At 43.6% G+C, this 27,546-nt stretch overlaps 1 protein-coding gene across 1 annotated transcript in view; it reads left to right on the top strand.

Annotated features, from left to right (window-relative positions):
* Positions 1-20,321, top strand: part of GLG1 (golgi glycoprotein 1) — a 132,696-nt gene extending 112,375 nt beyond the window's left edge. Inside the window, exons 18-27 of the mRNA XM_053607673.1 lie at positions 1,087-1,179; positions 2,593-2,730; positions 5,358-5,481; positions 6,565-6,707; positions 7,129-7,230; positions 10,673-10,780; positions 14,559-14,679; positions 15,309-15,415; positions 18,953-19,116; positions 20,142-20,321. Of these exons, the coding sequence (XP_053463648.1) occupies positions 1,087-1,179; positions 2,593-2,730; positions 5,358-5,481; positions 6,565-6,707; positions 7,129-7,230; positions 10,673-10,780; positions 14,559-14,679; positions 15,309-15,415; positions 18,953-19,116; positions 20,142-20,217 (1,176 nt within the window). The 3' untranslated portion in view covers positions 20,218-20,321. The remainder of the gene's footprint in view (positions 1-1,086; positions 1,180-2,592; positions 2,731-5,357; positions 5,482-6,564; positions 6,708-7,128; positions 7,231-10,672; positions 10,781-14,558; positions 14,680-15,308; positions 15,416-18,952; positions 19,117-20,141) is intronic.
* Positions 20,322-27,546: the final 7,225 nt, after the last annotated feature.

Genomic DNA, 27,546 nt, shown 5'->3' with positions numbered 1-27,546 from the left:
AGCCACTTCCTCCAATATTCATCTCCAGCAAAAGGGAAAAAAGAGAGAGAAACCTACCCCTACCATAAAAGTGAGATCTTTCCCTTCAATTTGACTATGTCAGCATGGGATCTTGGCGTCTCTGCCTACTTTCAACAGTGGTCTCCAAGGAACAGGCATACACTTTGGCTTGCTGCTAATCATTGAGGTGAAATGAATACTGGAAACTTACCCACAATGTGCACTATGAGAAGAAACTTTTGCTTGACTTTTGAAGTTAAGCACAAACTGGCTTAAAGGACAAGTAAAAATATTTTTAATATGTTTGTGCTATAGACCATGCTTGTTTCACCTCAGTCTAAGCCAGCAGTTCTCAACCTGTGGGTCATGACCCCTTTATAACAATGAAAATACATCCTGCATATCAGATATTTACATTATGATTCATAACAGTAGCAAATTACAGCTATAAAATAGTAATGAAAATAATTTTATGGTTGGGGGTCACCACAACGTGAGGACCTGTGTTAAAGGGTCATGGCATTAGGAAGGTTGAGAACCACTGGTCTAAGCAAAAACTAGTAATGGAGCGCAAACACCACTAACATTCCAAAAGCTACCTGTCATATTTTCTCATAACAGTGGCAGTAATTCAGTGATAATTCTAAGTGGAGCTGATCATAATGTACTGTTATAATGGAGACGTTTTAAGCTGGAAGCATCAATTCCCTAACTTTGAATTCAGCTCTTTTCGTAAAATAATAATAAAAGTAGAACCCAATGTTTGTGTAATGATTTTAACTTTGTAAAGTGGTTTTCACATACTATTATCTTACTCTATCTCACAGCAGTCCTGTGAAGGATTAAACATTGCATTTCAGGGTAGATGGGGCATTTTGTTTTGCTAGAAAGTCCAAGACCATGTAGCTGGTTGGCGGCAGAACTGAAAAAACCCCAGTTCTCCTGCTGCATGGCCTCACTGCTGCCACTTTGCTGAGTAGAAGTTGGGGGTCACTTCATAAGATCCAATCAGTAAATAAGTCGGTAGAATATTTGCCATCCCCAGGCTATAGTAAGCTCACTTAATTCTGGCTTGCTCTGATGCAGACAGAAGACATCCGTCTGGAACCAGAGCTATATGAAGCCTGCAAGAGTGACATCAAGAATTATTGTCCCACTGTGCAGTATGGCAATGCTCAGGTAACTTGCTTTTTGTAAAAGTAGCGTGAAGGTGACATTTTCGTAATTAATCCTTGTTGGTGGGAACAGGACCCTTCACATCCTATTTAACCTAATCATCTCCTCTGTAGTGACACCAGACTGCTATTCCAGGGTCCACACTCGCTCTCCTCTGTACTGTTCACTCTCTTCCCTCTTTCTGGTTACCTTGTCCTTCCTCCACAGTTCTCTGCCTAATAAATTCCAAACATCCTTCAAATGACTCCTCCTCCTGTCTGTGGCCTTTGCCAGTACTGAGCCTTCACAATTAATTATTCCCTCATTATGTTCCCATCACAAAGAAGTGAATCACCCAGGAAAGTTTATAAAATACACAGGAACAGGTTCTTATCCGGAATCACTAGGAATGAAGTGCAAACAAGTGTTTTTTTTAAATGATCTTCCGATGGCTCAGTGCCCTTAACTACTTCTTCTAGTTAAGGGCATTGCCGTGATGCTTTAGTGTTTGGGATTATTACTTCATTGTCTTTTTGTATCTAGTAAAGCTGATGTAAAGTCTCATGGTGACCTGCGTCTCATTTCTTTATTTTTGAACTCTCATTTTTATTGCCATATTACCATGTTCCCTCAGTTTTAACTCCTTGGTTTACTTAATTTATCATCTTTCTTATGGTATTAGTGTTCCTCAACTAGTTAGTGATTCCTGGTTGTGTCTTGAGCATTTTCTAGAAGTTTCATAACTTCATGCTCTAGCCCTAGCACTCCAACTCCCCCCCCACCCCGCTCTCCTTTGTATTTTATATAATATCAAAGGTTTATATGGGGAACGAAAGGCTTCAGGTATACTTAATTTACTACCTTAAAATCCATGCACAATACCATATAATTCTGTGTTTTCACTCATCTTTTTATCATATTTATCTATATAAATTTGGCCTGTAAATAGTATATTAGCCAAGGATCAAGATTGGGTCTCATTCATACCTAACATCCAATGGTCTCTTCTCATGTGGCAAATGGAGAGTTGAATCAAACCTCCTGGCTTGTGCTACTATCTAGTCAGAGTTATTACTCCAGATAAATATAGAGAGCCTAATGTGTGCCCCCAAAAGGAATCTTGACAAGGAACAGTTCTAGAAGGCAAAAGAATTCTGAGTTTTCTTGCCTTTAGACTTCAGTGCAGCCTGGTAGTTATCCTCAATTTTTTATGGTTTTGGTTGTAAACTATAGTTTAGTTAGGTATAGTATAGTTAGGTTGTAAATCTGTTACTGTAATTTTCCTTGGTGATGAAATCCTGATTCCTATCACTGGATTTAGAAATGGAAGTTACTTGGATTGAAAAATGGGGAGTGCATTAAGAGCTGAATGCTTCTGTGAGAATACATGGATTGTTGATTCCTAATGTATTTATCAATGTATCTCTTATGCCACAGATTATTGAATGTCTAAAAGAAAACAAGAAGCAGCTGAGTACCCGTTGCCACCAAAAAGTATTTAAGCTACAAGAGACAGAAATGATGGACCCAGAACTAGACTATACACTCATGAGAGTCTGCAAACAGATGATAAAGGTGAAGAATCTAAAACCAAGGGCTAAGCACAGCATAAGGAAAAGCCACAACATAAACTTTTTTTTTGGTTGCAGCCATTATTATTGTTTGGTAGGCCCGGTTGGACGTCCAAAAAGGCATTTTATGCTTTGATCACATTGCTTGCATAAGGTGCTTTAACCTCTCCTTCAACATTTAGTATTATTGGCTGGGCGCGGTGGCTCACGCCTGTAATTCTAGCACTCTGGGAGGCCGAGGCAGGCCGATTGCTTGAGCTTAGGAGTTAGAGACCAACCTGAACCAGAGTGGGACCCCCACCTCTAAAAATAGCTCAGGTGTATGTGGCTGGCACCTTAGTCGCTTGAGCCACAGGCGCCAAGCCAACATAAACTTTTTTTAGTTTTAGCTTGTTTTATACAACTAGGATGGTGACTCTCAAAGTGTGGTCCCTACATCAGTAGCACCTGGGAATTTACAGATCCTTGGATCCTTTCCCCCCATCTACTGAATCAGAAACTTTCTGAATGGCACAGGCAATCTGTATTAACGAGCCCTCCAAGTGATTCCAGTGTACTCTCAAGTTTAAAAACTGTAGAGCTAAGGTAACTAACCTCACTTTGACCCAAAACACAAGTAAACGCAGAGGGTACAAAAAGAATGTATACACATTTTCAGGAAGGAAAAAGCTGTATTAAATTTATAATTAATAATTTATAGTCATGTTTGACTTCTGTAAAAACAAGAATTCACTATGTCTTGTATTCATCTTTTGTTATCTATATGTATTGAGCGTTACAATTTATAGTTTTTCCTTTCTTAAAATGTGTATGCATTTTTTTGGCACCCTCTGTATATGTCCAATAAACATGATTGGTTTTGAGAGCAGTTAATAATAGGTGTACTAGAAAAGCCACCATTTGAATGTCCTGATCATCTATCTGCCACACTTTTTTGAGTTGAGCATAGTGGCTGACACTCATTATCCCAGAGATGAGAGGGAGTGAGGCAAGAAGATCATTTCAGGCTATCCTGGGCAACATAGCAAGACCCTATCCCTACAAAAAAATAAAAAAATTATCTGGGTATGGCATCTCACACTCATAATCCCATCACTTTGGGAGCCTGAGGATTGCTTGACACCAGGAGTTCGTGACTAGCCTGGCCAACATAGTAAGACCTGAACTCTAGGAAAAATTATCAGCCAGGCATAGTAGTAGCTTGTACCTGTAATTCCAGGTACTTGAGGGGTGCTGAGGCAAGAGGCTCCCATGAGCCCAGAAGTTCGAGGCTACAGTAAACTATGATTGCACCACTGCATTCCAGTCTGGGTGATAGAGTGAGACCCTGCCTCTTAAAAAAAAAAAAGTTATCTAAGTTCTTTCACTTAATTTACTCCACTGGTGGACATTTACTACAGCAGAGCTGACTGGAGTACTAAACATCAGTTCTTTAACCAAGCCACATACACAGAGATTAAATTTAACTTTGCAACTCCCTGTTTTAGCTTTCCTTTAAAATAGAATGTTCCTTTCCTTTTCACCCTAGTAATAAATTGCACGGAGAATCCTGAAAGTTAGGAACGTAAATATCTTTTAACTAGGGCTGGTAAAATTGAGTCATATGTAAAAGTGGAAATGTGAGGCTCTCATTTGAAAGAGCTTTGCAAGATCTTATAAAAATGAGCAGGCTCAGCGCCTATAGCTCAGTGAGTAGGGCACCAGCCACGTACCCTGAGGCTGGCGGGTTTGAGCTTAGCCTGGGCCTGCTAAACAACAATGACAACTACAACCAAAAAATAGCTGGGCATTGTGGTGGGCACCTCAGGTACTTGGGAGGCTGAGGCAAAAGAATCACTTTAGCCGAAGTGTTGGAAGTTGCTGTGAGCTATGATGCCACGACACTCTACCCAGGGTGACATAGTGAGACTCTGTCTTAAAAAAAAAAAGAAAAAATCAGCAATTCATGTCCTCTTATTAAGATATCAGCAGGTTATAATCACTTTACAGAACTAGAAACAACTTGAAAGGGAGAGGCTTGATGTTCAAGTGTCTCAACTAGAGTTTTCGGATATTATGATACTTTAAAGACTTGAGGATTAGCAAAATAGAGATGAAGTTGATTACTAGTCCAGAATTGATACCTGACTGAAAAGAATAATAAGTGTACATGAGCAGCCCACACAGTGTTTGGTAGGATTATAGCCCTTTTAGTTAAGATGAACCAGATGTGTCCTTTACCCACATCTCTCTTCACATTGGTTGGTGGGCAATTCCTAGGTTTTCCCATTAGGGTTGGGTAGATATGGCTTTAGGCCTACATGGCCACTTAGTACATTGGTACATTTGTGTTTAACCAAAAGGTGAACTTATGAGATACCACGTAATTTAACATAGCTGTATAGATACAGGATCTAAGTCAGAACCAGTGAGGTAATAGAGAGCAGTGTTAGAAATACAGGAGAGAATAAGGACAGACGGCAATAGATGAGAACTTGGGCTGGGTGATTTTTCAGTCTTAGCTGTTCCTCTTGTATCAAGTAGTACCTTTATGCTGCTGCTTTCTTAGCTCTCTAATGGATGTAAGAGTAATTACAGATCGAGTAATTGTCATTTTGGGTAGCTGTTTTAATAAAACTTTGTTCTTTGCAGAGGTTCTGTGCAGAAGCAGATTCTAAAACCATGTTGCAGTGCTTGAAGCAAAATAAGAACAGTGAATTGATGGATCCTAAATGCAAACAGATGATAACCAAGCGCCAGATCACCCAGAATACAGGTAAGATCTCGGTGTGGCTTTCCTGGTCCCATTGAGTATAGGTTACTTGGAATTAAGTGGGCATATAATTACCTAATTAAACTAAAAATGCTTTGTTAACCATGAATTTTAAGGGAGGAGTCTACATGTAAGCAAAATGACTTACTCCTTTGAAGAGTATCCAGAAAAATGGAATGAAATCAGAAAAAGGAACATAAACTAGAAAACTGCCCTTAAAGAATGACAAAAGGAATCAGGACTAGAGTTCCTTGAAACATCTAGAGATTTATTAAAGCTTCAAGAGTATGGCAGAAGGATATGTGGGTGATGTGTTTTAGAATAGATTTTTTGTTTGTTTGTTTGTTTTTTGAGACAAGAGTCTCACTATGTCGCCCTTGGTAGAGTGCCGTGGCGTCATTGCTCCTAGCAACCTCAAACTCTTAGGCTCAAGCAATTCTTTTGCCTCAGCCTCCAAAGTAGCTGGGACTACAGGTGCCTGCCACAGTGCCCAGCTATCTTTTTGTTGCATTTGTCATTGTTGTGTAGCTGGCCGAGACCAGGTTCAAACCCGCCAGCCTGGGTGTATGTGGCTGGCACCCTACCCACTGCGCTACAGGTGCTGCCTAGAAAAGATTTTAAGACATTATAACATAATGAGCAAGATGAGTTGGATATTATTTTCTTCTAAATGTTTTCAAAAATATCTGTTATGGAGAAAGTTGCTGATGTCTGCTTGGCTATTATAAGGACTACTTAGATTATTTGACCACAAAACTATAGAGTAGAAGGCATCCTGGGGACCCCCATAGTTCATTGCAGCCTCAAACTCCTCGGATTATAAACATGAGCAGCCATGCCTGCATCCCAAGACCTTTTTCATACATTCCCCAAGCCAAGGGTTAAGGGACCAATCAAAAGGTGACATTTTCTGATAGAAGGACTCTTCAATTAAATCATATTATTGATGAAGATAGTGTAGTGATGAATAAGCAAATCAGTGGTTGTAGCCATGGTCATTGACATAATATGCCCCCTTTGGAAGGTAGATTTATAAAAAAAATTGTCAACCAAGGTGGAATATTGTATCATTGCTTTCTGCTCTAGATTACCGCTTAAATCCTGTGCTAAGGAAAGCCTGCAAAGCTGACATTCCTAAGTTCTGTCATGGTATCCTGACTAAGGCCAAGGATGATTCAGAGCTAGAAGGCCAAGTCATCTCTTGCCTCAAGTTGAGATATGCTGACCAGGTAAACTGGCCTAGACTTTCCACAGAGGTGTTTTTGTTTTGTTTTGTTATAGACAATCTTATTCTGTCACCCCGATAGAGTGTAGTGGTATCCTCAGAGTTCACTGCAACCTCAAAACCTGGGTTCAAGTGATCCTCCTGCCTCAGCCTTCTGAGTAACAGAGATTATAGTTTGTTTTCTTTTCTTTTTTCTTTTTCTTTTTTTTTTCTAAGCGACAGTCTCCTGCTCTGTTGCTCAGACTGGAGTACAGTGATACCACCATAGTTCACTGCAGCCTCAAACTCCTGAGGTTATAGGCATGAGCCACCATGCCTGTGTCCCACAAACTTTTTCATATATTCCCCCAGCCAAGGCTTAAGGGGCCAAATCAAAAGGTGACGTTTGCTGATAGCCTGATATCATCTCCCTTTGTCACATGCAGCGCCTGTCTTCTGACTGTGAAGACCAGATCCAGATTATTATCCAGGAGTCTGCTTTAGATTATCGACTAGATCCTCAACTCCAGCTGCACTGCTCAGAAGAGGTAGGATTTGGGTACAAAACTGATTGTGAACAGAGTTGGTCTGAAAAGATTTTACTAGACAAACTTTCTCCACTTTCTTTCCTTCTAACCCTGGATCCACAGTTAGTTGAAGGCTCATTTTCTAGGCTCTCTCCACATCTGAGTCTTGTCTCTGTAACAGCATATTAGTCTTGGCATTAGTTCTTTCACTCAACAGTGTTGGTTCCATATTTCCCTGCTGAACAAGGGTGTTCTTTTACTATAATTATCTACATATAATTTGCTCTTCCATTCTCCTCACTTTGTGGGTCAAGTTAGAAAACCCCCAAGGCTTTCCTGAAAGATAAAAGTACTCCCATAAAATTAGGTTACAAAGTAAGAAATGTCTGATTTCCTTAAGTACTAAGTTTGACAGTTGATATCTCTGACATTTCACTTTGACATTTCTCAGTTGTGTTTTGGATTTATGCGATGGTACATCTTCATTCTTTCAAATGCATGCTTTGGTCTATGATTATCTTTCAGAATTCTTTTATTAGAGCAATTTTTGTGGAATCATGGATGAGTTAAAATCGTATGTTGTTTTTTTGTTGTTGTTGCAGTTTGGCTGGGGCTGGGTTTGAACCCGCCACCCTCGGCATATAGGGCCAGCGCCCTACTCACTGAGCCACAGGCACTGCCTGTATGTTGTTTTTTAATATCTGTTCCATCATGAAATCCATGCAACACAGACAGCACAAAATATCAATGAAATATTTGGGAAGGATGTGGTTAGTGAATATACATGGATGATTTGAGAAGTTCTGTTGTGGTCATTTTAATCTTGAAAATGAGCCATATGGGTGACCTGAGACCAAGTAGATAAGTAAGAGCTGAAAGCTATGGTGGAAGCAAATCCGTCTCCACCTGCAATGTAAATTGGCAATAAGGTTTAATGTTACTATTCCCACAATACTGGACCATTTAGAACATATCAGCAAGGTACAGAAGCTGGATAGATGGGTTCTGCATGAATTAAACAAGTGTTGGAAGAAGAATTACCTCAAAGCTTGCCTTTCTTTGCTGTCACTACGTAAAGGTGAACCATTTCTATATAGTATTGTTATGTGTTTTAAAAATTGATTTTTCCTGGCTCAGCGCCTGTGGCTCAAGCAGCTAAGGCGCCAGCCACATAAACCTGAGCTGACAGGTTCAAATCCAGCCTAGTCCTGCCAAACACCAATGACGGCTGCAACCAAAAAATAGCCAGGCATTGTGGTGGGCGCCTGTAGTCCCAGCTACTTGGGAGGTGGAGGCAGGAGAATCGCTCAAGCCCAGGAGTTGGAGGTTGCTGTGAACTGTGATGCCACAGCACTCTACCCAGAGCAACAGCTTGAGGCTCTGTCTCAAAAAAAAAGAAAAGAAAAAAATTGATTTTTCTTGACAATCACAAGCATTCAGCACAATGGCTGGATAAAGATGAAATTCCAAAACACAGTCCACAAGCAGATCTTCAGGCCAGGTGCTATGGCTCATGCTGGTAATCCTGGCGCTCTGGGAGGCCGAGACAGGCAGATTGCTTGAGCCCAAGAGTTTAAGACCAACCTGAGCAAGAGTAAGACCCCATCTCTACTAAAAATAGAGAAACTAGCCTGGTATCAAGGCAGCTACCTATAGTCCCAGCTACTAGGGAACCTGAGGCTGGAGATCTCTGGAGCTCAAGAGTGTGAGGTTACCATGAGCTGTGATGCCATGGCACTCTACCAAGGGCGACAGAGAAAGACACTGTCTCAAAAAAAAAAAAAAAAGGCAAATATTCATTAGAAAAAGCTCATCGGGGGCAGCGCCTGTGGCTCAGTGAGTAGGGCGCCGGCCCCATATACCGAGGGTGGTGGGTTCAAACCCAGCCCTGGCCAAACTGCAACAAAAAAATAGCCAGGCGTTGTGGCGGGCGCCTGTAGTCCCAGCTACTTGGGAGGCTGAGGCAAGAGAATCATGTAAGCCCAAGAGCTGGAGGTTGCTGTGAGCCGTGTGACGCCATGGCACTCTACCGAGGGTGGTAAAGTGAAACTCTGTCTCTACAAAAAAAAAAGAAAGAAGAAGCTCATCGGGGCCAGAGGTGGTAGCTCATGCTCATAATCCCAGCACGTAGGAGGCTGAGTTATGACACCACAGCACTCTACCAAGGTAAGACTCAACACGGCATTCAACAAAGTAAGACTCTGTCTCAAAAAAAAACCCTGAAATTGGACATTTCCTATTTATTAACCTGCTGGCTCTACAGATGGGTCTATCCTAGGAAATTATTGGACTTCCTAGCTTGGAAAAGCCATACAGAGAACCTTGTTTAATACATGTCAGTTTTAGGAGACTATAACTGAAGTTGTTCCAAAGAAATTCGTAAAACTGTCTTAAGAAAGTTAAGTTGTGGGCAGTGCCTGATCTAAATCTGCCTCAGCCTCCCAAATAGCTGGGACTACAGGCGCCTGCCACAATGCCTGGCTGTTTTTTTGTTGCAGTTGTCATTGTTTAGCTGGCCCAAGCTGGGTTTGTACCCACCAGCCTGGGTGTATGTGGCTGGCACTGTAACTACTGTGCCAGCCACATATATGCCAAGCCGAAAGTTAAGTTTTTTTGTCTTTGCTATGGGGTATCATTCAAAACCTTGTTGTATATATGTTGTGTGTGTATATATGTGTGCGCTCATGTGTGCACACCCAAGTTGTGACTCTGGGTTGACCCTAAACCTCCGTAAATGTCAAGCATTTGCTTTTAGCATTTTACTTGACTATATAACCTGTGGAATCAAGGAGTAGGCTTCTTGGTGACAAATCCTGGGATTCAAATGCAGTCTCTGGATTGACAGCCTAAAGATGTGTGCATTTACTGATTCTCACCTTCGTGTGCCACTCATAGTAGAGGAGAAAGGAGCCTGACATCTGGTACAGGACGAGGAGTGGGAAATCTATCAGGGAACTGTTTGAGACAAACATGGCTCATATGTAAGAGGATAGCTAATCAACATGTTTAGAGGCTCGGCTCCTGTCGCTCAGCGGTTAGGGCACCAGCCACATGCCACCAGGGCTGGTGAGTTTGAACTTGGCCAGGGTCTGCTAAACAATAACAGCAACAACAACAAAAAAAATAAACAACTGGGCGTTGTGGCGGGTGCCTATAGTCCCATCTACTTGGAAGCTGAGGCAAGAGAATTGATTAAGCCCGAGAGTTTGAGGTTGCTGTGAGCTGTGATGTCATAGTACTCTACCAAGGGTGACAACTTGAGCCTGTCTCCAGACAAACACGTTTAGAGACCAAGAGAAGGGTTCTGGTGATAGCAGTGCCACCCCTTGCCTCTGAAACAACAGCAGGCCAGTGAAGAGGGGTCACGGATACTGCCATTTCCAGGGCTGGTTGGAGTCACCGGTCTCTGCTGCTTTTCTGTGTGCTCAGAGGGGTGGCCTTGTCTTTTGTGTCTCCTGCACAGATCTCCAGTCTATGTGCTGAAGAAGCAGCAGCCCAGGAGCAGACGGGTCAAGTAGAGGAATGCCTCAAGGTCAACCTGCTCAAGATCAAGACAGAAATGTGTAAAAAGGTAGCCACTTTCTCCTTTTTCCCCTCACCTTTCTCTCTTTTCTCCTCTTCCTTTTAAAGCTATCATCTGCTTATCTTAGTAATAAAATTAAAAATCTAGGCCAGGTACAGTAGCTCACACCTATAACCCAATGGTTTAGGAGGCTGAGGCCTGGCAACATAGCAAGACCCCACCTTTACAAAAAATTTAAAAATTAGCTGGGTATGGTGTTACCTGCCTACGGTCCCAGTTACTTGGGATGCTGAGACAGAACAATTGCTTGAGTTCAGGAGTTCGAGTCTATAGTGAGCTGTGATGATGTCAGTGTGCTCCAGCCTGGGCAACAAAGCAAGACCCTGTCTCTAAAGAAAAAGAAAGAAAATCTAAACCGTCCTGCCTAACATTCTATGCTGTTCCCTCTCGCCACATTTTACTTTGATCTTTGACCATTGGTTTCCTACAACTTGAGTATTCTTTTCAAAAGTGCAAAATGTCAATACCAATACCAGTGCATAATGTCAATACCAATATATCAATAATGATTCTATGTTCATGTGAATCAATAAAACTAAAACTAGTTCATTTCAGAAATGTTGCATGAAAACATTTATCGGGGAGGTGCCTGTGGCTCAGTCGGTAGGGCGCCGGCCCCATATACCAAGGGTGGTGGGTTCAAACCCGGCCCCGGCCAAACTGCAACCAAAAAAATAGCCGGGCGTTATGGCAGGCGCCTGTAGTCCCAGCTACTCGGGAGGCTGAGGCGAGAGAATCGCCTAAGCCCAGGAGTTGGAGGTTGCTGTGAGCTGTGTGAGGCCACGGCACTCTACCGAGGGCCATAAAGTGAGACTCTGTCTCTACCAAAAAAAAAAAAACATTTATCAGAATATCACCACAAAGCATATTTTATCTTGCAAATTGAAAATGAAATAATATAATTGCTCTTTTTTAAAGAATTAATCTCGGGCAGTGTTTGTGGCTCCGTGAGTAGGGCGCCAGCCCCATATAGTGAGGGTGGCAGGTTCAAACCTGGCCCCGCCAAACTGCAACAAAAAATAGCCGGGTGTTGTAGCAGGCATGTATAGTCCCAGCTACTCAGGAGGCTGAGGCAAGAGAATCGCCTAAGTGCAAGAGCTGGAGGTTGCTGTGAGCTGCGACATCAAGGTACTCTACCGAGGGTGACAAAGTAAGACTCTGTCTCTAAAAAAAAAAAAAAAAGTTCCTCTTTTTCCGGCTGGAACCATGGTGGCTGTTGAAGAGAAGAAAAAGAAGGTTCCTGCTGTGCCAGAAACCCTTAAGAAAAAGCGAAAGAATTTCGCAGAGCTGAAGATCAAGCGTCTGAGAAAGAAGTGTGCTAAAAGATGCTTCGAAAGGCAAGGAGGAAGCTTATCTATGAAAAAGCTAAGCATTATCATAAAGAATATAGGCAGATGTACAGAACTGAGATTCGGATGGCTAGGATGGCAAGAAAAGCTGGCAACTTCTATGTACCTGCAGAACCAAAATTGGCATTTGTCATCAGGATCAGAGGTATCAATGGTGTGAGTCCAAAGGTCCGAAAAGTGTTGCAGCTTCTTCGCCTTCGCCAGATCTTCAATGGAACTTTTGTTAAGCTCAACAAGGCTTCCATTAAAATGCTGAGTATTGTAGAACCGTATATTGCATGGGGGTACCCAAATCTGAAGTCAGTAAATGAGCTAATCTATAAGCGTGGTTATGGCAAAATCAATAAGAAACGAATTGCGTTGACTGATAACAGTTTGATTGCACGATCTCTTGGTAAATATGGCATCATCTGCATGGAGGATCTGATTCGTGAGATCTATACTGTTGGAAAATGCTTCAAAGAAGCAAATAACTTCTTGCGGGCCTTTAAGTTATCATCTCCACGGGGAGGGAGAAGAAAAAAACAACCCACTTTGTAGAAGGTGGAGATGCTGGTAATAGGGAAGATCAAATCAATAGGCTTATTAGAAGAATGAACTAAGGTATCTGCCCTGATTGTTTTTGTAATCTGATCAGTTAATAAACAGTGACTGCTTTCAAATTGAAAAAAAAAATTAAAAAAAAAAAAAAGAATCTCTTTAAGAAGAATTTCATTGATGTTTAATCAGTGAGAATGTAAATGTATATAAATATTTTCATTTGCTGGGCAGTGCCTGTGGCTCAATGGGTAGGGCAATGGCCCCATATACCGAGAGTGGCTGGTTCGAACCCGGACAAACTGCAACAACAAAATAGCTGGGTGTTGTGTCAGGTGCCTGTAGTCCCAGCTACTCAGGAGGTTGAGGCAAAAGAATCGCCTAAGCCCAGGAGTTGGAGGTTGCTGTGAGCTGTGACACCACAGCACTCTACCAAAGGTGATAAAGTGAGACTCTGTCTCTTAAAAGAAAAAAATTTTTAATTTGCTGAAAATGATTCTGATTTCACATGATCTGAGGAATGATAGGAGCTGGTTAAAAGCTAACTTTGTGTATTTTGACTTCTTTATCATGAAATGATCCCATATAACTTTGAGGGAGGATTTAAGAATAATATTGGGGCCCAGCATGATGGCTCACACCTGTAATCCTAGCACTCTGGGAGGCCTAAGCAGGTGGATTGCTCGAGCTCCAGAGTTCAAGACCAGCCTGAGCAAAAGCGAGATCCTGTCTCTACTAAAAATAGAAAAACTGAGGCAAGAGGATCGCTTGAGCCCAGTGTTGGAGGTTGCTGTGAGCTATAATGCCAGGGCAACAGCTTTGAGACTCTGTCTCAAAAAAAAAAAAAAAAAAAAGAAGAATATTGGGGTTTTATTTGGCTTTTGTTTTGTTAGTGTTGTTTATAGGGACTACTGTGTTCCTATTGAGCAAACTAACTTTTCTTTAAGATAGCATTTCTGGCCTGTCTACCTCCTACAATTTCATCATGTATAAAAGGAGAGTCTGCAGAATTGTTTTCAGATCTTACATACATTCTTCTTATCCAGAACATCTTTAAACTCAAATAAGAATTATTCTTGCAGTAGAAGTTAGATTGTGCTCATTCTTTTTTTGTTTTTAAGGATGAGGGAGTAGAACATTTTATAAACAAATATATCTTTATCTAATTGGGAATTGTAATGTAGCATATTACTCTGATTTTCAGATTTCTTAAAATAACAAAATAACTATCATACACATAAAAATACTAATCTTTAGGGGGTTTTTGTTTGTTTGTATGTTTAGGTTATTTTGAGACAGTCTTAATCCGCTGCCTTGGGTAGAGTGCCATGGTATCATAGCTTACAGCAACCTCAAACTCTTGGGTTCAAGCGATCCTCTTGCCTCAGCTTCCTGAGTAGCTGGGACTACAGGTGCCTGCCACAACACCCAGCTATTTTTTTCTATTTTTAGTAGATATGGGGTCTCTCTCTTGCTCAGGCTGCTCTTGAATTCCTGAGCTCAGGGAATCCACCCACCTCAGCCTCCCAGAGTACTAGGATTATAGGCCTAAGCCACCAGACCTGGCCAGTCTTTAGGTATTTTAAAGTAATGTAGTATATTAGAATAACAAAAACATAAACCTGACATTATAATCACTTATAGTCCTCTGCTTTCCTTAGCACACAGCTTTGCATCCCTAAAAGTTATTAGATTTAAATTGTATGCTAAAAATCTGCATTTTGTACATCATCACCGTATTGCCACCTACACCACAGAAGTCCCTGTTATTAACCCTCAACTTTTCCCTCCTGGACTTGTTTATATGTTAAATATTTGTAGAAAACAGAACTGATGGATTTCCTCTACAAAACCTTCTCCACAATGACCTCTCTTTCTAGGAAGTGTTAAATATGCTGAAGGAAAGCAAAGCAGACATCTTTGTGGACCCAGTTCTTCATACAGCTTGTGCCTTGGACATTAAACACCACTGTGCAGCCATCACCCCCGGCCGTGGACGTCGTAAGTCATTATGTTCACTCTGACCCTGTCTGAGCTGTTTTGGGAGGAGCAAGATTCCCTCTCAGACATCAGTGATTTCTACTCTGCTCTGAGGCTGTACCCCAGCTATAAACAACATCCCCTGGGGGCCTGATCAATGCTAAAACTAGGCCTTTGTGGCATAGCAATTTTATAATAATCCTGCAGGTTTGAACTGACCTTTTCATGACCAGGGCTAAAGATATGATCAAGAGGGAAAATTGAGTTGTTAATCAGGGAGGCACAGGTTAAGCCATCATCATGGCCCTCTTTCTCCTCTTGCCTAACCAGTTTCATCCACTTCCTACTGACCACAGTAGTCTCAATAGACAGGTTCATTGTGAGGCTGGATTTAGGACAAGTGTAGTTGTTTCTGAAGCAGGTGTACCCAGTGAAAGTAAGAGATTTTAAGAGAGATTCTGCATAGCCAAACTTGGAGGTTAAATATAATTTCTCTCCATGTTAGATTTTGGGTCAAATTTACTAGAATGAACTTAACTTTGTTAAACCTTCAGATCTAATTTCTTGGTAGTTGAATAACCTCTTCCCCAATTTTACAGAAATTTCTCTAATCCGTAATTTCAGACTCTTCTTATCTGCTTTCACCACAGAAATGTCCTGTCTCATGGAAGCACTGGAGGATAAGCGGGTGAGGTTACAACCTGAGTGTAAAAAACGCCTCAATGACCGGATTGAAATGTGGAGTTATGCAGCAAAGGTAACGATCACAAGAATCTAGTAATGTGGCAATCTCTTCCGTCATTTTCCACCGTGTTTGAGATATTTCACTGATCTTCTTGTCCTTATTGTGAGATTAGTAATAAGTGTATTAATGTTTCAAAACTAGATCATTGCACTTTTAAAACTCCTTGAGCTGGCCAGGTACAGTGGCTCACGCCTATAATCCTAGCACTGTCAGAGGCCAAGGCAGGTGGATTGCTTGAGCTCACAAGTTTGAGACCAGCCTGAGCAAGAACAAGACCACATCTCTAGTAAAAATAGAAAACCTGAGGCAAGAGAATCGCTTGAACCCAAGAGTTGGAGGTTGCTGTGAGCTATGATGATGCCATGGCACTCTACCCAGAGTGACAGCTTAAAACTCTGTCTCATAAATATATAATAGGGCGGCACCTGTGGCTCAGTGGGTAGGGTGCCGGCCCCATATACCGAGGGTGGTGGGTTCAAACCCAGCCCTGGCCGAACTGCAACAACAAAAAAAAATAGCCGGACGTTGTGGCGGGCGCCTGTAGTCCCAGCTGCTCGGGAGGCTGAGGCAAGAGAATCACATAAGCCCAAGAGCTGGAGGTTGCTGTGAGCCGTGTGACGCCACGGCACTCTACCAAGGGCAGTAAAGTGAGACTCTGTCTCTACAAAAAAAATAAATAAATACATAATAAAGTAAATAGGTGGTGCCCATAGCTCAGTGGGTTTAGGGTGCCAGCCACATACACCGAGGCTGGCAGGTTCAAACCCCAGCCCAGGCCTGCTAAACCAACAATGACAACTGCAACAAGAACAACAAAAAAATAGCCAGGCGTTGTGGCAGGTGCCTGTAGTCCCAACTACATGGGAGGCTGAGGCAAGAGAATCACTTAAGCCCAAGAATTAGAGGTTGCTGTGAGCTGTGATGCCATGGCACTCTACCCACGGCGACAGCTTAAGACTCTGTCTCAAGAAAAAAAAAAAGTAAAAATAGGCTCAGCTCCTATAGCTCAGCGGCTAGGGTGCCTGCCATATACACCAAGGCTGGTGAGTTGGAAGCTGGCCCCAGCCTGCCAAACAACAATGATAACTACAAAAAAAAAAAATGGTCGGGGCTTGGTACCTGTATCTCAGCTGCTAGGGCACCAGCCACATATACCACAGCTGGCGGGTTTGAACCCAGCCCGGACCTGCCAAACAATGACTACATTGTCATTGTCCTTGGGAGGCTGAGACAAGAGAATCACTTAAGCCCAAGAGTTAGAGGTTGCTGTGAGCTATGATGCCATAGCACTCTACCCAGGGTAACATCGTGAGACTCTTGTCTCAAAAAAAAAGTAAAAAAATTAGTCTTAGAAAAAAAAAAAATCTTGACTGTTCATGAGCCTGGTGCCACCAAATCCCTTTGCATTGGACTGTGTCTGGGAGGCTTTGCCAGACCACTGATTTCTTCTCTCAGTTGCCCATGGTTCACCACTAAAAGGTGAATCACCCAAGGAGAAAAGCGACAACATGCCCAGTAAAAAAGAAAGAAATCCAACATTGTCTTAAAGATTGTTTTTATAATTTTACATAGTTTTGGCTCAGCATCTGTAGCTGAAGTGACTAGGGCGCCAGCCACATACATACACTGGAGCTGGCCAGTTTGAATCCAGCCTGGGCCCTCCAAACAACAATGACAACTATAACCAAAAAATGGCCGGACATTGCGGCAGGCGCCTGTAGTCCCAGCTATTTGGGAGGCTGAGGCAAAAGGATCGCTTAACCCCAAGAGTTTGAGGTTGCTGTGAGCTGTGATGCCACGGCACTCTACCCAGGGCAACAGCTTGAGACTCTGTCTCAAAGTAAATATCTAAATAAATACTTTTACATAGTCTTTGGGAGAAAGATATATATGTGAGACCAGTCCTTACTTGGTCTGGAAAATGGAGAAGAATAGGATAAAGAGAAACTTCCGGACACTAGTGAATGTATAGGGTACCTAAGCAGACTTGGGCTGGTAGAAATTTTTCCTATAAAAGTTCAGCCTCTGTGAGAATAACAATTCTTCTCATGTGTACATTGCTTTGTAGTTTACAAAATACCTCATTACCTTGAACCCTGTGAGGTAATTAGAATAATTAGTCGTTCACTTCATGAGAGAAGAAACTGACTTTAGAAATCCTGATTTGCCCGAGGTCCCTCAGGTTTCTAGATCCATGCTTTTGTATTAGCTCACCCTGGGATAGAGATTCCCAGTGACCTTATATCAGAAAGTGACTGCAGGAACCCCCTTCCTTCTTGGCCCATTCTTCCCGTCACCTTTATGCTTCCAGGTCAAGGGTAACAAAGCAAGAGGGAGTAACCAGAGAGTCTTCATACATAGGCAGAAGGGAGATGCAAGGGAGGGATCATCTTTGTCACAATAGTGAACACTCCCTCACTCCTTCTCCCAAGAGAAGAGAGTGGCCTTTTGAGCCTGGCTCAGTGAAGCAGCCAAGAGCGCTCCTACATTAGTCCCTTCTTCCTCCTTTGGTTCCCACTCCTTTGAACTGGGTAGCATTGTTGCAGAATGACTCCAAGTGACTCTCTGTTTTGTGTTGACAACTGTTGGTGTTCAAATCTCATTACTCTCATACCTCTCTGCTTTATTATTCTGTGTACATGGGAGGAGCATAGAAACAGCCTGGACATCTCTGGCCAGACCACTCCTAGCACCCAGGCTGAGACTCAAAGAACAGGTCTGTGTGCACCTCAGGAACCTTTCAGTCCACATTCTGCCACGGCAGGCTACCGTAGAGGTCCATTGGACACAGCAGTGGAAAACTGAGGATAACAACTGATAACCTATATTAAGTATATTCTATCATTACAAGTAATGTCTGCACACTGTTTTTGATATGGGGATGCTTACATTGTGATGGTGAGTGAAGCTATAGAATTAATGTAAAACACAATCTCACCTTTTCTGTTTTTTAAAAACGCAGCAAACACAATGAAGAAAGCATAAATCAAAGTACTTAAGAACCTGTGGCCTTGTGGATGTCATTTACCCACCCTTGCCCTGGGCCACGGTCTCTTTATCTGCAACATGGAAGTGGTGAAACCCGCTTGCTAGGCTTAGTGTGAACATTCTGTGAGTCACAGAACACTGTCAAGTGCTTAGTGTTACTGTGCTAGTAGCAGTGATGGCTATGATAGGATAGTGAATGATGTACCTCTTTGCATCTCACTATATTCCTAATTTTGTGCAGCAGACATACTATTTTATCGTCTTTATGATCAGGAAAAAGAGTTGTAGCTCCATCTTGATTTTCTTGTCCACTCCTCTTCCTCCCCCCAAAAAAGACTAGGAATTAAAATTAAACAACTAGCGGGCGGTGCATGTGGCTCAAGGAGTAGGGCGCCGGTCCCATATACCGGAGGTGGCGGGTTCAAACCCAGCCCCAGCCAAAAAACCAAAAAAAAAAAAAAAAAAAAAAATTAAACAACTAGCAATTGAAGGGAACAGTTAGACCTAGCACTGTTACCAGGCCAGTCCTTTCAGAGGATCATATACTCTGTGTCCTTCTAGGTGGCTCCAGCAGATGGCTTCTCTGATCTTGCCATGCAAGTAATGACATCTCCGTCCAAGAACTACATTCTCTCTGTGATCAGTGGAAGCATCTGTATATTGTTCCTGATTGGCCTGATGTGTGGACGGATCACTAAGCGAGTGACACGAGAGCTCAAGGACAGGTAGAGCCGCCTTGACCGCCAAAGGAACTACCTATCCATGCCCAGTTTGTACAGCCCTCCTGTATAGTGTACCCACTTGCCTCGCTCTTCTGAGAGGTGACACCGACACCCGTGTTAGAGCATCGGCAGATGTCTTCTGCATTATCCCATCCAGACTCCGCCCGTGTTCATGGTGTCCTCCTCCTTCTCACCATTTGTACAGCATCAGCAACTGGCCGCTTGGGTTATCTCCTGTGCGGGCAAACTTGGGTTTACCTGCCCGTAGACAAGTCTCTCATACCAACAGAACTACCAGTACTTCCAGAACCAACTCACCTGACCTGCAACTCAAATGCTTTTTAAAAAAAAAAAAAAAAAAAATCAAAAAAAGGAAAGAAATTTTTAAAGAAAAAAATGTATATAGTAGCACATCTCCTCCAGGCTTTATTTAGTCAAAGGGGTTATTTCTTCTGTGTAATTGCATAAAATGAAGGCAGGACGTAGAGGGGATACATACACTCAGTATGTCATCACCAGGATGTCACATTCATCTCTCAGAAGCACTACTGGGCCATATCACAGCCATGGTCTTCGCTAAGTAGTGGGAAACCACTAACCAGCCTGCTTTGGGTCCTGTTTTCTTCTGCTGAGATAGTGATGCCTTCCAGTTCCCACCCTAAATGAGCCATTGCTGGTCACAGCCCCAAGGCATGGCTATCTTTGAAGTAAAGCAGGAGCCTCCCTAGGCCAAGGGCAAATGAGTAAGGGACGGATCCAAAGTTTGTGAAGGTGGACAGTCCATTGGTCTGCACCGAGAGGCTGGATTCTGAGTCCCTCGGCAGCTGTAGACCAGTAACCTCCTCAGGATAGTGCAGCACCCAGTGCATCCTCATGACCCTGCTGAGGTAGCAGTTTTTCCAAAGTTTCATGTTCCACTGGGAGGCAGTGATGACAGGGAGGGAGGGTCCTTGAAGAATTGCGGGGGCGGGGGGGTGGCAGGACAGGAACGAGGAGCAGGGGTTGACTCACTTTGTTTTATTTTTCAGGCTACAATACAGGTCAGAGACAGTGGCTTATAAAGATTTAGCGTGGCCTCAGGGTGTGACTGGCAGTCCAACCTGACCTTTCTGCACACTCCAGGCAAATTCCCAGCATGCTCCTTTGTGCCTCTATGTGGAGAGGGTGTGAAAAGTTATTATATTAAAAGATGGAGGATTTTCTCTGTTTTTTTTTTTCTTCCTTTCTTTCTGTCCGCAGTATGTATCCACTCTAGAAAGCATTTGTTAGATTTTGTATTTTGATGATTCATCAACCTTTCTAGAACCTGAGCTTTCCAGCAACATGCCTGCCTGACCATCCCCCTAGAGGTGTAAGAGGTAGGAGTCTGGCATCACAGTTCAACCCAGCATACCTTCGGTTGGGTTTGGGGCATGAAGTCACAGTGGCTGCACAAGAGAGCAGCATGTACAGTAGGAGATATATTTATATAATATATTTTATTAACCTGTTAGATGTCCGCAAAGTATTATAAATCACGTGCCTGAAACTGTCCACATAGACCAAGGCCCACCCATGCTGCCCTTCTTCCTCCCACCTCACCTGGGCACCATTTGTCTTCCCTGAAGTGTGTTCAGTAAAAGGCATGTCTGTTTGTGGATCAGTTGATCCATATTACTCTTGTCTAACCTGACTGACCTATATTTGAGTACTGTGGTTTTCTTTTCCTTCTTTTTGCTGCCCTAGAGGCAGTAGGTTCCAGAACACAGCTGTCTGTCCCCCCTGCCTACAGCAATGCTAGTCACCAAGGGAAGCTACTAAGCTGCTCAGTCCCCTTAGTCCTGCTTTTAGGGTCTTCCTGATTCTCTACAACTGGTCTAAGATTCTTCAGTCTCATAAAACTTAAACCTCTTGGAGTGTGAGCACAATGCCCTTACTGCCACCACTGCCAGAAGGAATCGAGCTGGTCTGGATATCTGCTCTCTGGGGATTCCCATTTGGGTGGTGGGGCTGCTGAGGCTCGATAGGAAGAACCAGGAATGACATCTAAATGCAGGTTCCCACTGACATACTTGGTGTCATTTACAGGATAGGGTTAATGTTCGCTATTTGACTAGGACAGGGGTATCATTCACCATCTCTGTAGTCTTCCCTCCCGGTTTGTAAAACATTCTCGTAGTTGTGATGCCTCTTGATATTTTTGTTCTCTCTGAACTGAGAAAATCCCATTAGTCTTCTGCAGATTTGGAAGTTTGATGAAGAGTTTTGTTCTTGAAACATTTATCATCTCTAGAAATGGTCAAATAGAAAGTAATTCTGGCAGTGTCTTCAGTTGTCTGGTACCAGAAAGCCTTTTCCCACCCTACTGGGAATGGTTTCTTAGGACTGGCTCTGGGGAGTCTTAGTTAGGGTTCTGAGTAAGTTTTTCTAAATCCAAGGGACCCAGTGCCATCTGAACTGGCAGCCCAACTGCATCCATTCTGTATTTCATCTGGCATAACAAAACAGCATCTGGGGCACCTCTGGTTCCTGACCTCATAGGGCAATTGTGGGTAAAAGTCAGCTGATTGAGAACTGGTCAAGAAGTGGAACCCTGACCCTTCTATAGGAGTTGATGATGGACTCTGGCCTTTTTCTGTTCTTCTAATGTCTAGCCTGTGAACAATAATACATAGTATAAGTAGTGGGGGGGGGGCCAAGGCTCTGGGCAATTACCCAAAATTAAAGCAGCCAGGTGACTGCCGATCTGGCCTTGCCAGCTCATGACAATGTCTCGGGGACTCTTATCCATAGAGTTCCCCACCACCAGGCACCAGGAGCCCAGGCTCCTAGCCTGGAGGCATTATGGTACAGGAGATGGGAAATCTGGAAAATGTCAAGAACAAACTAACCACTCGGAACAGAGCTTCTCCCAGAGAAAGGCATCTCTACAAGTGAGACCTTGGTACATCCCTGGATGACCATTCAGCTGCTGTCCCAAGACGAGTTTCTGGCAAGATGTGCCAACAGGAGCTTGGGGCTTTTTTGCTACACTAGAGGCTTGAGTTTGGTCCTGGGAAAGCTCTTTTCTGCATTCCCTGAAGACTCTCTGGCTACCATTCCCAGTCCTAATTCTGTGGCTCTAGTCAGCTTATTCTGAACTAGTGCATGCTTAGAAGCTTGTGGAATTCTAAGGCAGCCGATGAACTAGTATTTAGTAAGCAGGTGTTAACATGACTCTTTGCAGGTCTTTGACTGTCTCACCCTGTACTTACTCTTCTGAGGGACAGTGAGGAGCTCAGCTGGTGGGGTGGGGATGCATCTGAAGGAAGTGACTGCTTTCCTAGAAGATGGGATAAAAAGTTATGTTTCCATTTCTTTCTACTTCCTGAGATCAACTAATGGAAGAATCCAATGTTTTGGATGTCTACACATACATTATACATGTCATCAGGCAAATTGGAAATGCAATTATGTGGGTGACTCCCCTGACCTTCCTAAGACAGGTTCACTTTTATATGTGAAAAAAGTGCTCCAGCCTTGTAATACTACTTCTGTCCCAAAAATCCATTCTAGCAAGTCTTTCAGGGAGGGGTAGGTGGTTGCATAGGGCCTCCTCTCCTAGCTGGCCTTAGGTCCCTCTGCTTCCCCTGCTCCATCACACTCTGCATGTAGAACTGAGTCTGATTCAGGAGATACGGAGAAGTAAGCTGGACTAGGAACCCTCAGAGTCAGCCAACCCAGCTCGGCACATTCAACCTAAGCGTTGGCCACAGAGCCAAAAGAAGAATATGACTTTCTGGATTGTGTGCATTTTGGTGTGCGTGTATTTACTTATATTCCAGCTTTTTGTGAATTGGAAAAATCTCAAAGATCAGAATGTTGCCTTGTATTTATCACCATTTGGGCAGCAACTACATAATTTTATAAAATACAGCATTCTGGTATCATGGTTGTTCTTGGGCCTATAGGGACAGTTCTGCGCTCTCCTTACCTGCCTCTTCACTAGGTTTTGGTTCTCAAAAGTCCTGTAGCCAGATCTGAAGTTCTGGCCTCCCTTCTTCCCATTTGCCTTTGGTTGCCTCCCTTTAACCACACTCCTTTTTTATCCTCCTCCTTCACTAGGGAGGGCCAGGTTACATGCAGGGGCAGAATTTGAAGCCAAATACCACCTCCTAACCAGATTTCAACAACAGATAAGTCATTAGCAAGCCCAGACTGATCTTTAGGGTGACGGACTCTCCCAGCAATCTGGTGAGACCATTGTGGGGACTCCAGAGGACTGGCTGTCACCTGAAGCACAAAGACAAGGATGTCTGCTCAGGCTGGTGATGACAAGATCCTAACAGGTAGTCCTCTCCCCTCCCCACCACACCCCAGGCCATCACCACCCACAGGTAGATTGCTCATCTACCCAGGGGAGGACGAAGTTCAGACAGTGCCTCTCTATATTGTGTTTTGCCTTCCCCTCAACGTAGAATTGACATTCGGACCCCAGGGCCCTCTGCAGACATGCCAGGGTGTTGTGAACAGGTCCCCCAGGTCTAACAGTGCACTGCAGTGCACTGGGTGGAGGGACCCATAGGAGAGCCAGCAACAGGGAGGCTTCCTGGGTGGCTTCCCCCAGCACAATGCTCCCAGGTCAGTCCCAGCAAGAAAACAGACCGCAGCAAATGCTGTGTTGAGATCTTAGGCCTTTAACTTTTTTTTTTTTTTTTTAAGAAAGAAAAAAAGGTACAATTAACAAGCCTCTTTTGTAAATGGATTTCCTTTCTATGTATAAAATCCTGGCAGTTCCTTGTTTTTACATGTTCATGCTGTGTAATTTTGAGATGTTACTGAGATATGTTCTGAACATAATGTGCATTTTTTTCTGTACAGATGAAACAGAATTTAATAAAGAGTTTGCAGGTTTTTACTTGTTAAATCTTCTCTGTGGTGACTGGAAGGAACCTCCAACCACCTGCTCTGCTAGAAGTTTATGAAGCTATAAGCACTGACAGTGAACTTGTCAATTGATACATATCTATGGTTAAGGTCTTTAGTTCTTACTAATTAGGTCCAGCAAAGAGGACTGTGGGACTTGTAGGGAAAGGGACCTCAGGCTCTGTATTCTGTCTGCTAATGCCAGAGCTAGAACTCATGTCTGGGTTTTCTGACTCTTGAGCTGGTGCATTTAAGCTTGTGTCATGGGGATCTATCCGGGGGAAAGCACATACCTAGAGCCTCTCTCTACAGAGCCCTCCTGTTTCCACTTTTCCTCAGTCCTCCCACCCCAATTCCCTGCAGCCCAGTCCTGGGTCAGTGGCCTTCACTGTACACCCTTCCTGAGCCTTTTCCTTGGCTTCTCCCACTCTTAGCAAAGCTAATTTGCAAATGGGTGTTAAAAATTAAGGCTTACATAGTTTGCATGGCAGCAGGGATTTCTTGAAGTAGAAATATCTGTACTGAGATTCAAATAAGGGGATGTGCAGAGAGAGAGAAAATAATAGGTTGGGGCCCATGTAGGAGCAGCTGTCAACTGCGGAGGTGTTGGGCCTGGGTATAGAGGAGAAGCAGGGAAGAGGCGGAGTGTAAAAGAGGAAGGAGAAGAGGGACTTGGGAGCCAGGTGAGTCCTAAGTACAAGTGTTTCTGTGTTGAGGAAGCCTGGGGCACCATCAGCCCCTGAATGTGAGGAATCTGCTCATGAGTGTCTTAGAAAAGGGGCCCTGCTTTGGTCTAAGCTTGGTAAGTGGGACCATAATCTGGGATCTTTGTCACTGGTATTCTCCACAAGTGAGACAAGAAAATATGGATAAAATAAAAGAAAGAACAAAAGAGTTTCACCAGCATATTGGAAACCCTTTTTAAAAATCAAGTTAAGGGTGGTGCCTGTAGCTCAGTGGGTAGGATATCAGTCACATATACCGAGGCCGGCGAGTTTGAACCCAGCCCAGGCCTGCTAAACCAACAATGACAACTGCAACAAGAACATAACACTAGTCGTCATCGGGGGCCAGGTTCTGACTATGAAGTCAATTGTGGGCAGGCTGTGCAGTTCATGGACAAGTACAGTAACTTCAGAGGGAGAGGGAGTCCCCTCTGCCCCCAGTCAGGCCAGGACTGCATGAAGGAGAAGATAAATGCCTACATCCTCCCTACCTTGGTTGCCAAAATCTTTCTTACACTGGTAACATGGGTAGGTACAAATGGTTTTATGTAGTTTGTCCTCTGTGATGGTCACTGCACTTTACAAACATTTCACCAGTAGACATAGCAAGAGTCATTACAATGTCTGTTTATTCATGCATAAACCTTGAAACATGAAAAAGAAAATCTTAACGGAAACCTAGCTTGATAGAAATACAGTGCATAAGCTGGGCACACTGGCTCATGCCTGGATGGCCTGAGCTCAGGCATTGGAGAGCAGCCTGAGTAAGAGCAGGACCTGGTCTGTAAAAATAGTTAGGCATTGTGGCAGGTACCTGAAGTTGTAGCTACTTGGGAGGCTGAGGCAAGAAGATTGCTTGAGCGCTGGAGTTTGAGGTTGCTGTGAGCTATGACTCCACAGCAGGCTACATGTGAGACTCTGTCTCAAAAGAAAAAAAAAAAAAAAGACAGTACACAGCTGGTCTGGCATGGTGGTTCACACCTGCAATCCTAGTAATCTGGGAGGCACAGGTAGGAGGATCCCAGGAGTTTGAGACCAGCCTGAGCGAGATTGAGACCTTGTCTCTATTACAAATAGAAATAATTAGCCAGGTGTGGTGGCATGTGCCTGTAGTCCTAGCTACTCAGGATACTGAGGCAGAAGAATTGGCTGAGCCCAGGAACTTGCAGTGAGCTACAATGATAACACTGTACTCCAGCATGAGCGACAGAGTGAGACTCTACCTTAAAAATAAAAAAGTGCAAAACAATATATTCATGGGGTGCAGAAATACTCTGTCACCCTGTGTGCCCAAAGTCACCAGGCTTCTTGGAAAAAGACCCTGTTTACTGAAGTGCCTCAGCCATCTTGAGGACCACAGTCTAACTCTACACAGGAACAGAAATGGGCTGAACTGAACTGCACAACTATAAACAGATTGGTTACAGTACTTTATGAGAATTACAATGGTGTTTTGTTTTGGGGTTTTTTTCTTTAAGACCGTCTCACTTTGTCACCCTCGGTAGGATGCCATGGCATCACAGCTCACAGCAACCTCATACTCTTGGGCTCAAGTAATTCTCTTGCCTCAGCCTCCCAAGTAGCTGGGACTACAGGCACCCGCCACAACACCTGGCTACTTTTTAGAGACAGGGTCTTGCTCTTACTCAGGCTGGTCTCGAATTCCTGAGCTCAGGCAATCTACCTGCCTCAGTCTCCCAGAGTGCTAGGACTACAGGTGTGTGCCACTGCGCCTGGCCCTACAATGGTGTTTTTACGCATCCCAAGTGTTGACCAAAGAGTAAAGTATTAACTCTACTGCTAGAAAACCCCTCCCTGAAAGAGGTTTTTTTTTAGACAGAGTCTCAAACTCTTGCTCTGGAAGGAGAGCATTCGCATCATAGCTAACAGCAACCTAAAACTCCTGGGTTCAAGCAATCCTCTTGTCTCAGCTTCCCGAGTAGCTGGGACTATAGGTGCCCACCACAATGCCTGGCTAACTTGAAAGACCTTTCTTTTTTTTTTTTTTTTTTGTAGAGACAGAGTCTCACTTTATTGCCCTCTGTAGAGTGCTATGGCATCACACAGCTCACAGCAACCTCCAACTCCTGGGCTTAAGCGATTCTCTTGCCTCAGCCTCCCGAGTAGCTGGGACTACAGGGGCCCACCACAATGCCTGGCTATTTTTTGGTTGCAGTTCAGCAGGGGCCGGGTTTGAACCCACCACCCTCGGTATATGGGGCCGGCGCCTTACCGACTGAGCCACAGGCGCCGCCCTTGAAAGACCTTTCTACCCCATGCCCACTTGTTCTAAGGAAAAGGATTCTATGTGTAATGCATGAGGGCCCCCACACTAAAAGAACATTCTCATTTTTCCTATCTGCATCTGGTCTCTAATGTTCCGGAATATAAGGCACTAGAACCTGGCTTAGAAAGAAGAGAGGCTCCCAGCTCCAGTTCTTGGTGTGCAAAGGAAATCCTAACAGATATTTTCCAACTAATGCTAAAAATACCCTTCCCACCTCTTAGAATTTCTGTCCTGGACAGAGAGGAAAATAAGGCACAGATATTTGCAAAGGACAAAAAGTTAAGTGTATCCAAATCTCCTTAGAAAAGTTACCTATGAACAAATATTTAATTCCCAAGTGATGCTTTGTTCAAAGAAGTCAAGAATCACACAAGGGGGCGGCGCCTATGGCTCAGTCGGTAAGGCGCCGGCCCCATATACCGAGGGCTGCGGGTTCAAACCCGGTCCCGGCTGAACTGCAACCAAAAAATAGCCGGGCGTTGTGGCAGGCGCCTGTAGTCCCAGCTACTCGGGAGGCTGAGGCAAGAGAATCGCTTA

This window comes from Nycticebus coucang, chromosome 2, assembly GCF_027406575.1.
Source record: "Nycticebus coucang isolate mNycCou1 chromosome 2, mNycCou1.pri, whole genome shotgun sequence".
NCBI classification, from domain to species: Eukaryota; Metazoa; Chordata; class Mammalia; order Primates; family Lorisidae; genus Nycticebus; species Nycticebus coucang.
This window is presented reverse-complemented; position numbering and strand designations above follow the sequence as displayed.